Source organism: Macaca mulatta, chromosome 18, assembly GCF_049350105.2.
Source record: "Macaca mulatta isolate MMU2019108-1 chromosome 18, T2T-MMU8v2.0, whole genome shotgun sequence".
Taxonomy (NCBI): Eukaryota; Metazoa; Chordata; class Mammalia; order Primates; family Cercopithecidae; genus Macaca; species Macaca mulatta.
Genome location: NC_133423.1, coordinates 38,733,991 through 38,749,025, shown reverse-complemented (window position 1 = coordinate 38,749,025; position 15,035 = coordinate 38,733,991). Strand labels below are relative to the sequence as shown.

Here is a 15,035-nt window from a genome sequence, read left to right as displayed (position 1 = left end):
TCTTCCAGTGACTTAAGGAAAACAGACTTTGTCCAGGAATAATGAATGACTTTTCTTGTCTCCACTGCAGCAGTGAGTGAAGGACCAACTACCCAACAACCACCCATGCTGCCCCCATCTCAACCTGAGCATTCTAACAGTGAGGAGGCACCAAGCAGAACCATCCCCACGGCTTGTGTTCGACCAACTCATCCACTCCGCAGCTTTGCTAATCCTTTGCTACCTCCACCAATGAGTGCAATAGAACCGAAAGTCCCTTACACACCACTTTTGTCTCAGCCAGGTAAAGTACTCGATTGTTCACTTTTGAAATTCATATTATTGGTGCCTCTATTTAAGTGCATGAGGGTGCTTGAAAAGGCCTAGATGTCATATGTCTTTTCAATGTTGATTACATGCCCAGTATGCTCATTTTTGTTACTGATGCTTGTAGTATAACCCTTAATGACCCACCTCCCAAGCAGTTAATTGGTTGTAGGTGCTTTTCATCCCTTTGGAAAGTTGTCCATGAATCCTGGAAGCCAGTCCACCATTTTTAATATGTGCTATAAGGTGTGCTTGCTAGAGAATACTGGAAACATTCCTGATTCCCTAATTTCATTCTGCCACATGAGTTCTAAGGGTTAAAGCTAGACTCCAAGACTAGATGTAAAGGTATAAAGATCTCCAAAACCACTTTTTAGAGAAATGGATTGGATCTCATAATTCTTCTTTGTGCCTTTCAATAGTCATTTCTCAGGAGTTCTTACATATTTCAGAGTACTAGGCCAAGGAATGTCAGACCAGTGTTGAGTACAACTCAACTAATTTTAAAAATGAAGAAACTAAAATTTAGATTGATAGAAAGCAACATATCTATGGTCCTTTCTAAGAAAATAAGATGGCAGGGATGGGAAATGAGTCCCAGATTCCCAAAGCAGTATTGATTTTATTGCTTGGCCTAGTATCCCAAAGGGCTGACCTTGAGCTCCATTTTGTTTTTGTTAAGGATTGGGGAGGGAGAGAGGGAGTGTATCACAGAGAGGCAGAGATAAAAAGAGATTGAGGAAGAAAGAGGAGGAGGAAAACAAGAAACAGGTAGAATGAATAAATCAATACATAAGTAGATAGAGATAAATAAATATTAGTAATTAAAATTATTTGAAATATTAGAATAATTCTTAAAACCCTCAGTATATCAGGCATAAGACAGTAAACTTCAGTAGTTCTAAGTAATCTGAGATGGCCTCCTTAGCACAGGCAGCTGAACTGGGTTAATCTACATTATGCTAATACATTTGACTACTTTTTTGTTACTCAGACCTACAATAATTTATTTTGTTGCGTTAGTACACGAGCCACATAATAACTGTAAAAGCTAGAAAAATATGATTGTCTATGAAGTGTAAATGTTATTTTATATTAAGAATGTATCTAGTTGCTGAGATGACATTAGTTGATTTGTACGCATCACCTCTGATGTTCTCAACATTTACATGATGTGCAATATGTATACTCAGCTACGCAGCCCCTGGGAGGTGGGGTGGAGCATGAAGGCATGTAGGATTCCATTGGTTGGAATGAATGTTCCACTATGGAGTCTCGCTTGACACGTAGGCTCAGCACATGTCATGATTTCGTTCTACAGGAGATAGCCCTTCTCAACCCAGCAAATCCCACATAGGGACTGAAAAAAGGTCTGTATTGCCCAAGCCCCTCTCTCCACCCTCCCATGCATACACACTCCACACACACACACTTTATGCAGAGGATCTGCCACTTTATATGGCCCCAAAACTATGAAGTCTTTGATAATTGAGGCAGAGACAACTTGAAGCAAGAGCATTCATTTAATGAAATTCTGGTGCCAAGAGTATGCTTCCTTGTGATTTCTGGCTGCTTCTGTTTCCCCACTGCAAGCACAACCCAGGGAAATAGACCTTGAAGGAAACTAGTATTCAAGATAATTGACAGGTTAATTGCAACTGCTAACAATAACTAGCCTTTAATGCACAGGCCTGTAGGACAGGCATGATTCTGAAGGCTTATCACATCTCATTTGATCCTCTAAACAACTTTGTGAGGTAGCTACTAGTCTTAACCCCATTTCATGCACAAGGAAACTGAGGCACAGATAATTTAAGTAGCTTATTTAAGTCTATAGCAAGTAAGTAATGTATCTTTTCCTTGCTCTTTTCAACTTTAGAAAACCTGGGTTCTCAAATTTTAGAAACTAATTTGTGCCTTTTAGTTTATGTCTAATTTGTTTAATGAGAAAAACAAAGACTAATAAAACTACTAAGTCATTAAATTAGTTGAATCATTAAAAGAAAAAATCAAGAAACGTCTTAAATAATTCTGGACTGAAGAATATATTTTCTCATCAGATTTTGATGAGGAAAGGTAAGAGCCTTAACAATTCTATAGTAAAGAGGACCAATTTGATAGCAACAAAAAGTAAAGTGCAGTTGCAGCAGTTTATGCTGTTAATATTTCTCTCTGCTTGCAAGTAAAAACTTTAAGAATAAAACACTGAAAATGACATTCTAGAGGCTACTTTAAATGAAAAATTTTACTGCACCAGTGATATTTAGTTTGGGACACAAGATTTGGAAATCAACCTATGCTCTGGAGTGCTACAATACCAAAAGGATACTTTTTTAAAAAAAGAAGATCTGATGATTGATAGATGGAACAGAGAATTGGCACTTTTTAACTATTTTCCTCTAAGTACATTAATGCCAAAGCTGCCTAAAGCAAAATCTGATATAACACAGTATAAATTAGCGGATTATGTCCTTCATAGAAGGGAAATAGAATCAGTTGTGCTGTTTCTGTACTAATTTCATCAAATAATAAGCATGTCTGAAGAGCCAAAAAAAAATTCTCTGATCTAATGGCAACCAGGCAAAATCTCATTTTTTAAATTTTCATTGTACACTTAAGAGCCTTCTTTTGTTTTTATTTGAACTTTTTCTCTCAAGCCATCTCTTCTTTCCTATTTTCAGATATCTCTGGCTAGAGTTTTTGTTTGATTTTATGTTTTTTATAGCTCCTCTTTAAATGCCACTCTCCCCCACTCAACTTGAGGCATGCCCCGCCGTCCCTTTGGAATTATTAAATTCCTATTTCTTTCGTGTTTCTCTCTTATTGTCTTCCTATGATTCCTATTCATTTCATAATGCCTTACCTCATGATTTTCAAATAAGTTCTCCCTGCATTGCTCCTGACACATGGTAAATAGCATGCTTTTTAAAAGGGCTGATGTTTACTTATTCTAATAGAAAAAGAAAATTAGCAGACTGACAAATGTATTAGCTGTGACATTAACTACATGCTTCTTAGACTTAAAGATGAAATACTTAGCGCTTTCAACAAGTTTTAATTCTAAGAAAATCATTACTTTAGTCAAACTGATTGATGAAGTAAAGTCATTCTCTTGTCAGCTTTTTAAAAAAAAAAACTCAAATAATTTTACTGTGGATTTCACAAGAAAGGACTGCATAATTAGTGATGAATTTATATTTACTTACCGCAAGTACTTACTTTAGAATATGGTAATGTGGGGCATTGCTCTAATTTTTAAAGATCATGCTAAATGAGAAACTTCTACTTTGAAAGCTTTGAGACTGGGATCAAGGAAGAAGCTCTTTCCCCACTCAAATTCCTGTGTGTGAATTTTCTTTTGTTAAATTTATTTTATTTTAGGTTCTGGAGTATGTGTGCAGGATGTGCAGGTTTGTTACATAGTTAAACGTGTGCCCTGGTGGTTTCCTGCACCCATCACCTAGGTATTAAGCCCCGCATGTATTAGCTATTTTTCCTGATGCTCTTCCTCCCTTCACCCTACCCACCGACAGGCCCCAGTGTGTGTTGTTCCCCTCCCTGTAGATTTTCATGGTCAACACAATCAGTCTGTGCCTTAGTTTTCCTCCCATTAAGGCACACAGAGCTATTTTTGCAGCAGTTTTACATGAGTCTAGGGCAAAACGTATTATGCAGTAATAGTCTCCATGGGGTTGCAGAGCATTTCGCAATATTTTTATAGTAAGCGGTAATTAGAAAGCCATTCTGTTGTCATAACGAATGAAATTCTGCCTACCTGAAAACAGATTCATTTCCTCATTTTTTTTCTTCCACCTGCTGAGTTAAAAATGTAGCTTACAAGACTCTAGGGTATTTATGGTGTTTCTTACAATTTCATCATCACCTTATAATAGAATGCTTCCATCTTTTAATGCTTTATCTATAGACGTGAATAACTGTGAGATCTTTACACATTTCATGGAGGCTGCAATCACCACACTTTGCAAATCATAAATGTAGACATGTAAGTGATTTGGCTTAGTCCCCTTTCAGGTTACATAGAAAATGTTTGATAGAGTGTTGGGCTTATTGCATTATAGATCTGACATAAATTTTACAAAGGGCCAAGATAGGGTGTGTGGTTTTTTTTCTTCTTTACTAGTTAAAATTCCTTTTAGCTGTGGAATGATCAGCTGCACTTTAAATGAACCTGGGTTAGGAGACCATTTGTCTTCCAGAGATGTAACTCTAAAGGGAAAGAAAATGTGATCTCTTAAATAGTGGCTTTTATATCATAATACTCTTTTATAACATTAGCCCCCTGGACCTCTTGAAACTTTGTAAAACTCCATAAGTACTATATTTTCCTTCATTTACACATTGCATTTTACACACATATATTTATAAAAGCAAAACTCCACAGCATTCTGATCTTTTCCATCTTCAAGGGATCAATATGTCAGCGGACATGACAAGACCAAAACTTACTTCATTGTACTGCGAAATTGAGTTTGATTTTCCCCGTGCAAATTGTGGCATGTGCTTCAATTTGTCTGAAGACTGAGGACAAGGAGTGGGTGGAGGTGGCTGACAGTGGACAGAAAAAACGTTTGATTTATATTTTATGGATGGTTAGGAAATCATGTATTCCTGCTATAACCTGATCTTCTTGGCAGGCCTTATTTCAGTAAATCTGCTATCACACAAAACTGCCAATAAATAACTATAATGCATTAATACAATTGCTTTCCCTGAGCCACTTGTAGGCCGCCATTGCGGGTATTCATCAAGAATACCACACAAATGTTCCATTCTGCTAAAATCAGGCAGAGGTCATGGGAGATCAGACATCCTTTGCCAGGTGACACAGGAGGGTCATTTTAAAGGCCAGTCAGATAGAATAAATCGTTGGCACAGCTAAATAGGAGAGATGTGTTGATTTGGTGTTATTGAAGCCAATACGTCCAATCAATGCTACAGTGGAAAATTACACTACATCTTTTTACATAAGTTGTGTCTCATGTGAAAGCTATCTGTGTGGCTTTTTGGTAGACATCTCCTTGAAATTTTTTCTGTCCTCACTCCTAACGGATTGTAATAGGTGAAATTTGCTTCAATTTGGTCTGGTCATCCTAAATTTTCCATTGGTAAAATGTAATTAAGGCAAATTTGCTTTAAGTATCAATAATGTTTGTGACTCTGGAACCTACTTGGTGGTTTAATAAATTAGTATTCCTCTACTATGAGGGTTTAGTAAATAAATATTAATAGGAAAAGAGCTCTGTTAATTGCCCAGAGGATAGAGAAATAATTTCTAGAAGAGTCATTATGAATAAGCCATGTAATTGATGCCCTATTTATAAGTGACAAAGCAGAGGCCTAAGAAGGTTAGGCAGCTTGCCCAAGGTCAACAATTGAGGTAACAGCCAAACGTAAAGAATTTGGAGAAATGTAACTTTGAAAATAAAGGATTTTACCTAGCCTTTTTTTTTTTTTGTGATGTTAACAGTTATTCTTAGAGTGACTTTTTCCTCCCTAAAATGGGTCTTCTAGGATCCTAATAATTAAATATTCTTTAGGAAGAACTACATCAGGTAGGTTAAGTCATTTAGCTTAGTGTTTGAGTAAACATTTTATTCCTTTACGTTGGCATTACATGGAGAGATGTTATAGCAAAAGTAGCAACTAGCTGGAGCACTCTGGAATAGCTGCCATCTGCCTTCCACTCACCTGTCCAGTTTGCTGAGTATCCCTCTGTGGTAAGGCAGGAAGCCAGGGGCTGACATCTGACATCTGTTGCTGTCACCACCACTGATGGCCAGGGCTTTGGAAGCCAACTGAAAAATAAAGATGAGCATATAAGAGTTTAAGGCATGTGGGATTATTACTCACAGTGAGAGCTGGAGAGTGTGACCATAGGTCAATGAGAGCGAAAACTGAACAGTTTGTATTTTAGGGAGGGAGTGAATGACTACAGTTGAAAAGTTTGAGTCTCTTCTTTGAAAGGTTTGCCCAATTATGAGAAGATATTACATCAAGAATTGTTAGATCATATATGAAATTGAAGATAAGTATCAACCTAATACAATGAAACTCTGAGTTTAAAGTATTCAGTGGCCATCCAGATAATCATAAGAGAAAGTTAAAAACAATGTTTTCAGAACTTTGTAACCTAATAGAAACATAATTTAAAACATGTATGTTACAAAGAACGTCCTTGGATTATACTGCAGAGTGGGTGGCCACATGAATGACAGAAAGAATAGCGAAGGAAAGGTGGGCAGTAGGTTGTTTTCAAGGCAGTAAATATTCCTTTTACATTTCTTATAAACTTGATAGGTCACATGGTTAACTACTGCTGTATAGATTTCGTTGTTGTTTTGAAATATTTTGAAAATAAAGCATCTTTTTAAAACTCAGCTTACATAAAAGTTATAAGGTTTGTGCTTTATACTTTGTCACCTTTTTATAGTTTATAGAGGACATTTCCAAATAAGTGTATATCTGCCTGAGAAGTAACTTTCATCAGCATTACCGATACAGAGGTCGATATTTAGAGAGGTTGAATACCTTGCAACTTTTCCAGGGTCATATGCCATTATTCTTAGGACCTTCATCCCCACCCTTACATATGGTGGACACTCATATGTTAGTTGAATTGGTCAGAATATAACAAAATAATAAAGGTGAGAGCCAGAATTTGACTTCAGTTCTTCAATTTCAGGTCTAATAATGAGTTTAGACAAAACAGAGCAACTTGTAAGTTTGTAAGGATATTAGATTAGATACTAGAAAAAGATAAAGGCAGATAAATTCATGACCATTTTATGACATGTTTAATAATCTGAACTATAAATAGCATCTTATGCTAAAGCCAAATAAATTGCATAGAGTAGAAACCACAGCCTTTGGAAATTCAGTAGTTTATTCTTATGAAAATAAACAGACATGCAGTGGCCTCCATGAAGAAGAATAGCAGTCTCTGCATTCATAGAAAGGAGGAGGCCAGGTGCGATGGCTCATGCCTGTAATCCTAGCACTTTGGGAGGCTGAGGCAGGCAGATTGCCTGAGCTCAGGAGTTCAAGACCAGCCTGGGCAACATGGTGAAACCCCATCTCTACTAAAATACCAAAAATTAGCCAGGCATGGTGGCGTGTGCCTGTAATCCCAGCTATTCAGGAGGCTGAGACAGGAGAATCACTTGAACCTGGGAGGTGGAGGTTGCAGTGAGTCAAGATCAAGATCATGCCACTGCACTCCAGTCTGGGTGACAGAGAAAGACTCCATCTCAAAAAAAAGAAGGCGTGTGAATCAGTGGAAGTCAGAGTCCTAAGCACTAGTCTCTCCATCATGCCAATTATAAAAATGATTTTGCCCCTCTGAATCTCACTTTTCTCATCTGGGAAATCAGATGGTCTTTCCTCTTTAAAGAGGAAGGAAACATGAAATTCTACAACCTTATTTACTACAGAAATAAGGGTAGATATTCTTCCTTTCTCCTTTTTGTTTTGTGAAAGACTACAAGTAAGAGAAAGGTTTTAGTTTGAATGAAGATTTTGAGACTCATGGTATACATTTTAAGTATTCAAAGTAGTTGACAGAGTTCTTTAAAGTTCTTCAGTGAGCGTCAAGTTACAGTTGCTTTCTTTGGCAGCAAGGGGAAATGCTGAAATAAAGTGCTCACATAAACCTCTGTGCTAATGGACTATTGAAAATGTGTTACGAAAAATCTAACGCACTGAAAGCAAACGGAAAGTCTCTGTGATACTAAAATAAACAGAGTTTAACCATCAGCAACCCATTTCTAAAGACATGACCTGTAGTACCTACAAGACTGTGTGAAAAACAGTCTTCGACTTTGAATGTTTATAACTCTTATCTTACTAGCAGGGACTTACAAACAAATTCAAGTGCCATGTTAAACATCTTGTGTGTGTTCCAGCATTGACTTTCATCATAGGCTTGCAGAAGGATTGATGTTCTTATTTCCAGGATCTCTTTATTTACCAGAATGTCAAGGCTCTTAGACGAGAATGCCTTTATCTTGTGTGGTAAAAGGGATTCTAACAAGCTTTTTTAGTAGAAAACAATGATAAGTAAGCCCTATTCATGAAACCATATGCCTCTCATTTTGAAATGAATAATTGCACGTACAGGCTTATAAGAATAATGGCACTTGTAGTGACTGCTATTTTCAACATATTTTTCAAAGTACTCTTCTAAAACATTCTTCTTTGACATTTCTGATTATTTTACCCAGCAAGTTGTATGATTTTTCTACTTTTGAGGTCACCTAAGTAAGAATTTTCTAATAGAGGTCACTTTTTTTTTTGAGATGGAGTCTTGCTCTGTTGCCCAGGCTGGAGTGCAGTGAGGTGATCTCGGCTCACTGCAACCTCTGCCTCCCAGGTTCATGCCATTCCCCTGCCTCAGCCCCCCCAAGTAGTTGGGACTAAGGTGCCCGCCACCATGCCTGGCTAATTTTTTTGTATTTTTAGTAGAGACGGGGTTTCACCATGTTAGCCAGGATGATCTCAATCTCCTGACCTTGTGATCCACCTGCCTCGGTCTCCCAAAGTGCTGGGATTACAGGAGTGAGCCACCACGCCTGGCTGAGAACACTTTTTTTTTTTTTGAGACAATCTCTTACTCTGTCACCCAAGCTAAAGTGCACTGGCTCAATTATAGATCACTGAAACTTTGTCCTCCCTGGCAGAGGTGATCCTGTCACCTCAGCTTCCCAAGTAACTGGGACTACAGGTGAGTGACACCTCATATGGATAATTTTTGTATTTTTTTTCTTTTTCACAGAGATAGATAGGGTTTTGCTCTGTTGTCCAGGCTGGTCTCAAACTCCTGGGCTCAAGTGATTCACCCACCTCACACTCCCAAAGTATTATGATTACAGGCATGAGCCACTGCGCCTGGCTAAGACAGCATTTTTTTTAAACCACAATAATGTGTGAACCTAGTATGCTCTTAAGTCAAAAATTAGCTTTTAGTTTTAGTGTTGCATTTACAAGAATATAGTTATTTGTTTATTTTCTTTTTTGCTACTCTCTGAGTGGTACCTCAGTTAATAGAAACAGGCTGCTTGGTGCACACATGCCTGAGCTGACACATTAGAATACTTGATAAATCTGGAGAACACATTATCTCCAGATTTGTGTTGATAAAACTGGCCTGATAAGTTGAGCCCAGTGAAGTTTTCATCATCTTATATATGAAGCATAGGATAATATGAAAACGAGTTTAAATGTATTTTAAATTTTAACAGCTCAATGTCTGGTGCAACAATATCTAACTCATGTATGCTATATTTCCCCACAAGTATATGCAACAGAGAAGGGGCGATGAAATGGACCCGTGTGTGGGAGAGAGAAGGTGAACAGAGCAGGTCAGAGCAACTGCTCAGAGCTGTCTGAATGTTGTTCCCTGAGTCTAGAGAAAAGAGTGGCCTCTTTCATTTGAACGGGGCTTGCTCACAAATCATAAATCCATTTGACAGCCAGGAAGACATTTTCGCTGTCTCACTTAAATGGTCCCACTGCAAATGATCACATCGCATTACAACAGCATAAGTCCCAAGCAAGGCCTTATATCCAACAGATGTACATATTAGGCGGTCACTACCTGGCTTCTTCTCTCTCATAAATACTGCATCTCCTGAATTGCTCCTCACAATTGACCAATTTAATGTGATTAAAGCTTATGGAGTTTCCTAGATCCCAGTTCTAACTTCCAACGTAGCTATTCCCTGCACGAACTCTCTGCAAAGAGAATCAGTAGCAAGGCAAAGAGGGGTAAGAAAGTGAGGAGTAGGAAGTAAGCTATCGAAAGCGAGAAAAAGAGGTTATTTCTCATTGAGCACATGTAAAACACTACTGATGCCTTTGTCTTCTCACTGAAAAAATTATACATTTTGTTTTTATTAAGCATGTTACAGTATGGGTCATGTCCAAACATGATTTGAGATATAAATCTTAACTTCTAAGCTCACCATGGAGAGGGCTATCAAAAGCAGTGGTTCTCGTTTTGTGTGCCTGGGAACTACCTGCAGACATTATGAAAAGGCAGACTCAGATTCAGCAGATCTGGAGTAGAGCCTGAGGTTCTGAATTGCTAAAAAGATTCCAGGTTATGCTGAGGCTGACTCTCTGCAGATTAGAGTGTGAGGTAGTTTGGATTTTGAACTGATTGTATGCTCTTAATCTGGGGTTTATGGAAGAATTTGTGTGTTTGGTAACTCACTTGAAATTAAATGGATATTTCTCTGTTGGTATGCCTGTACATTTTTCTAGCAAATGAGTTCATAGCGTTCATTACTGTCTCAAATTATTTATTATCTATAACAGGTTAAGAACCACTTGACCTGCTGTTTTGTCATCACCCTCAATTTAGCTCACCTGTGGAACATAAACCAATGTCTGTTTTTCTTTTGTTTGTTTGTTTTTCAAGACCAGTTCCAAAACCTTGTACTGAAACAACTTTTCTGAATCTGAGGTCAAAAGCTGAGTACCTGTGCTCTACTCAAATGAAATTCCACAAAATTTATTAATTTTCATAGAAACACATGAGGCTTTTTACATTTTTCAACGTGTGATGAGGGAATTAGTTAAATTAGTATTTATAAATTTGTCCCACTTCTGAAGCAAACTCTTATTTTTATTGCCTAAATGAAGAGCAATAGATCAGGACCACTGCTATCCATGATATGTTTTCTCCAAAAGATGAGCCCCTGTGGGGAACTGAGATGTGTTGTCATTTGAAGGGGGTCATCATAACCTGTCCTTAGCACTCCTCAAGTGGTACACTGAAAAGCACCTCCTGCAGAGACTTAATGCCTGCACACACATTTCCCCAAACAATGACTCATCATTTAATAAAAATTTCCCATTCAGCCAGTGTCACCCCAGGGTGCATAGCATATGCAATCTGTAAAATAAATTTTAATTTTTTTTCTGGTGGTAAGGAGGGTAAGTGAACCCATGAATAGTGATAATGTTAAATCACAGAGAATGGGAGCTAATTAAAATAAATGTTTATTTGAGCAGTCAGGAAGTTCAAATTATATAATTTCCCCGAAGATATTATCATAAATCTTTTATTGGGTATAAAATGCTGTAAGTCAAAAGAGTATGTGTTTGAGGAGGCTGGATAGTGCTAAAGAGGAGTTGAGAGAAAGGAGTGAAAAACTAAGAAAGATATTTGAAGACAGTTTTGACCCTTTGCATTATTCAAACTAAGGAAGCTCTAAAGCCAAGTACTATGTTTGTTATTGTTTCCCAAGACTTCAGAAATTTTCACTTCCATGATGCTGTGATGTTTATATTTATACTGACTCCCCATTTAAATCAGAACATGTCTAGCTGGGATCCACATAGAGAAGCGAGCAGGAACATGCTGATTTACTCCCATTCTTTCTTCTACCTCTTCCATCACCCCCTGCCACCATCCCACACTATACCTGCTGTCTCTTCTCCTTCTGTCTCACTCTCACACCCTCGTCTCCTCTAAGATTGTCTGGTCTGCTTCACTCAGCTTTCTATCAAAGCCTACCTTGGAGAATTTTTTATTTTTGTCTAAGAAAGAACATATAATTTAAGCCTAACTTACGAGCTGAGTGGCTTTGAACAAGTCCTTTATCTTCTTTGAACTTTGATGTTCCTATCCCCAAGGCATGAGCAATAAGGTAGCTTTAAAAGGTCTATTTTAAAGAAACGTAGGAAAAGGTGTTTTATTGTAGTTTATGTAACTGTAGGTGGGACAAAGGGTACCTGTTTTACCCTTTCTCTTTCTAGGTTTTAGTTTATAAAAATAATAGAGACAAGGTATTGATAACCAGATAGGAATCAAGGATTGCAGTGAATCATAGCCTTTTGGAAAATGGTAGCAGTAGGTGGAAGACCTCTTCCTCCCTCCCTGACTACAAGAATATTGGGCCCGCTAGCTGTAAACTGAAACAGACAGTAGAGAGGTGGCTGAGACTTCTGAAGTCAGGCCTTGTCTTGTGTACTTAACAAATGCAACTCTTGTGAAGTTTAAGGACAAAGGGTCTTCAATGTCAATGTCCAATGCCAAGCCCAATCAGGTTTAAAAACTTGAAAAGTGACCATTAGTACATTAACCCTTTCCTCTCATTTTTCACAGTCAGGTGGCCAATGAAAGCTATGCTACTTGTGACTCAGAGTAGTCCTGTCTTACAATGGGAGAAGAAGAAAGGAGCAGAGAGGGGAGCAGGGCACCTCATCAGCACGTCCCCCATGGGCAAATAGTCTGTTTCATTTCCCTTATTTTTGAGAAATAAGAAGGTTGGGAGAAGAACACAATGTTTCTCTTCCCAGAAGTGGCATTTAGAGATGTTTATCACCCTTAAAGTACAATTCACAGGGTAGACTAAAATGTCTTAAGATTGATGCAAAATTTATAGTTTGAAATTCGATCACTGATGAGGGATGTCTGAGGCTATCGTGTCTAAGTAAATGTAGCTACTCTCTTTTTGTTCAATAGTTGTTGAAGCTGGAAAGGTAGAGTATTACACAAAGTTTCCCATACATATTTTTTATTTCTCCCATACCCTCAAAAGCTCCTTGCCTGTCAGAAGTGTAAATGATTATGTGACACTTCTATATCTGCCCCCAGATAACCCAAACACAGGCTAGTTAGTTAATAATAAATATATGTAAGAATAATATTCTGGTTCACATGGAAACTAGACTGAGAGAGGCCATTTCATTTTGTCTGGCTTCCCAGAATGTGTCAGAGACAAAGTAGAGGTGAGAACGCAGGCTTCTTCAAAACCACCCTTTTTAACTTTGTTCTTAAGGGTGAAGGAATGGAAAATGAAGTAGGAAATAGGAAACAGTGGGGAAGATGTGAGTTAATAGTGAAATCAAAACGATGCTATGCATTGGCCTCTGATCTGACCCTGGTGAACATTTTCAGTCCATTCCAGCTGCATCCTAATGTTTCTCACCCCCAAAAATTATTTTACAAGGGAAAACCTTTTGCAGAGAGATGCTAGCAGGAGTCTGCACCTGGCAGTCATATATTATGTACCTAATGAGTAAATGAAATGTTTAATAACTGTACTGTGAAAATGAATCTTAAAATTGTAAATTCCTGCTGAGGCTGCTCATCTGCACCTGATGCATACTGCTAGCCCATCTCAGAACTCCAGCCCATTTTTATTTTTTCCTTTTAGTGGGTCCTGCTGAGGAGATAACATTAAAACCAAAGCGATGCTCACTTAATTAGTTGTATGTCAGTGTAAGAACATTTACTTAGCACATCAACAGCCAGTGTTCCACCAAAGGGTCGCCTGAGACTTCTCCAACATGCACCCTGGATAGGGGAAATTCTGCAGTGACTTCAGATTGAGCATTCGTAAATTTAAATTTTTCAATTAGCCGTGGATCATTTAACCTCAGAAACGTAATACCACTTATTTTTAGTTAGCGTATCTGTTTGAAATGCAAAAGCAATAAAACCTTAATTGTTGGTGTAGCTGTTCACTAATAATTTTAAGAAAACAATGATAGAACATTTAGTTTTTTTACAAAGCACTGGTTTAAAACTAAATTATTGCAATTTTTCATAGCTAATAACTTAAAAATTAAATTTCTTACATTTATAGACATAAAGAGCCCAAAATCCAAAGAAATTAGACCATTAAGCCAAGGTCACAAAACTAGGTCCTAGGCTAAAATGCTTCCTTAGTATCTGGATATTTATTTGAGCACTCATTAAATACTTGGAATTCGTTGTATAGGTCACACACAGTTTACCGTCATTGAAAAAAAATATATATATATAGATCAGCTTGGACTTCAGATTGGGAAACCCTTCATCTTTCAAGACCTGTATGCAAAATGAGAGGTGATTTTTCCAATTTCTCAGATCCCCGGTACCGATCTTCTTCTCACTAGCTCCCACCCAGCCTTGAGCACTTCCCTCTCCCAAAATGAGGTAGGTTTTTTTTTTTTAATCACATTTTGAAAATCAATTTTCATATTTGGGAGAGATCCCAGAGGACCCTGACTCCAAAATTGAAATTATATTAACAGCTAGGAGCCATGAAAGAGATTCTTTTAATTTTTCTTTTTCTTTTGATACATGTTTCTGATAGAGCTCATAGAAGTTTTATGAAAAGCATTCATATTTAGGCCAATTGTCAATGTTAAGTGTTGTTCTCCAAAGTGAATAAATAAATATGAAGCTTTCCCTATAGCTACAATCTAGATCTGCCAACATAGAAAAAGCCATCAAAAATTCTATCATTTCTTAACATTAAAGAACAGCACTTTGATATCCTGAAGTAATGTGTTTTCTGTGTGTGTGTGTGTGTGTGTGTGTGTTTTTTTTCTAATTGCCCTAATTTCCATTAGTTCTTTGGTAGGATGGTGGCTCTCTTCTAGTGAGTCAGAACACTGCCAGGCACATCAAAGGCTCTCATGCCTCAAGGCAGTCCATTATCAAGAAGGAGTCACCAAGAATTGGTGAGGCCAGGGATGCATAAACAAAGTGGGCTTTAAACCTGGCTTCTGAAAGCAGTGTAAAAACAAAAATCAGTTAGTCTCCCAGGAAGTGTGGCAATGCCCCATTTCAATGTCAAAGTAATTGAAATCTAAGAAGGCTTAATACGGAGGATTAGGACAAATGGTCTCCCAACAGTAGCAGTCAGTCCATTGGCAGGTGAGAGGCTGCAATATGGTGTCAAGTATCCTGTTTGGAATGGACCAAGCTCCAG

The 15,035-nt window shown here is 37.8% G+C and overlaps 1 protein-coding gene across 2 annotated transcripts in view; it reads left to right on the top strand.

The window, feature by feature from the left end:
- DCC (DCC netrin 1 receptor) overlaps positions 1-15,035 on the top strand; it is a 1,210,743-nt gene that overhangs the window by 1,175,960 nt on the left and 19,748 nt on the right. For both annotated transcript variants that reach the window (XM_028837901.2, XM_028837898.2), the window contains exon 27: positions 71-283. In XM_028837901.2, the coding sequence (XP_028693734.2) occupies positions 71-283 (213 nt within the window). The remainder of the gene's footprint in view (positions 1-70; positions 284-15,035) is intronic.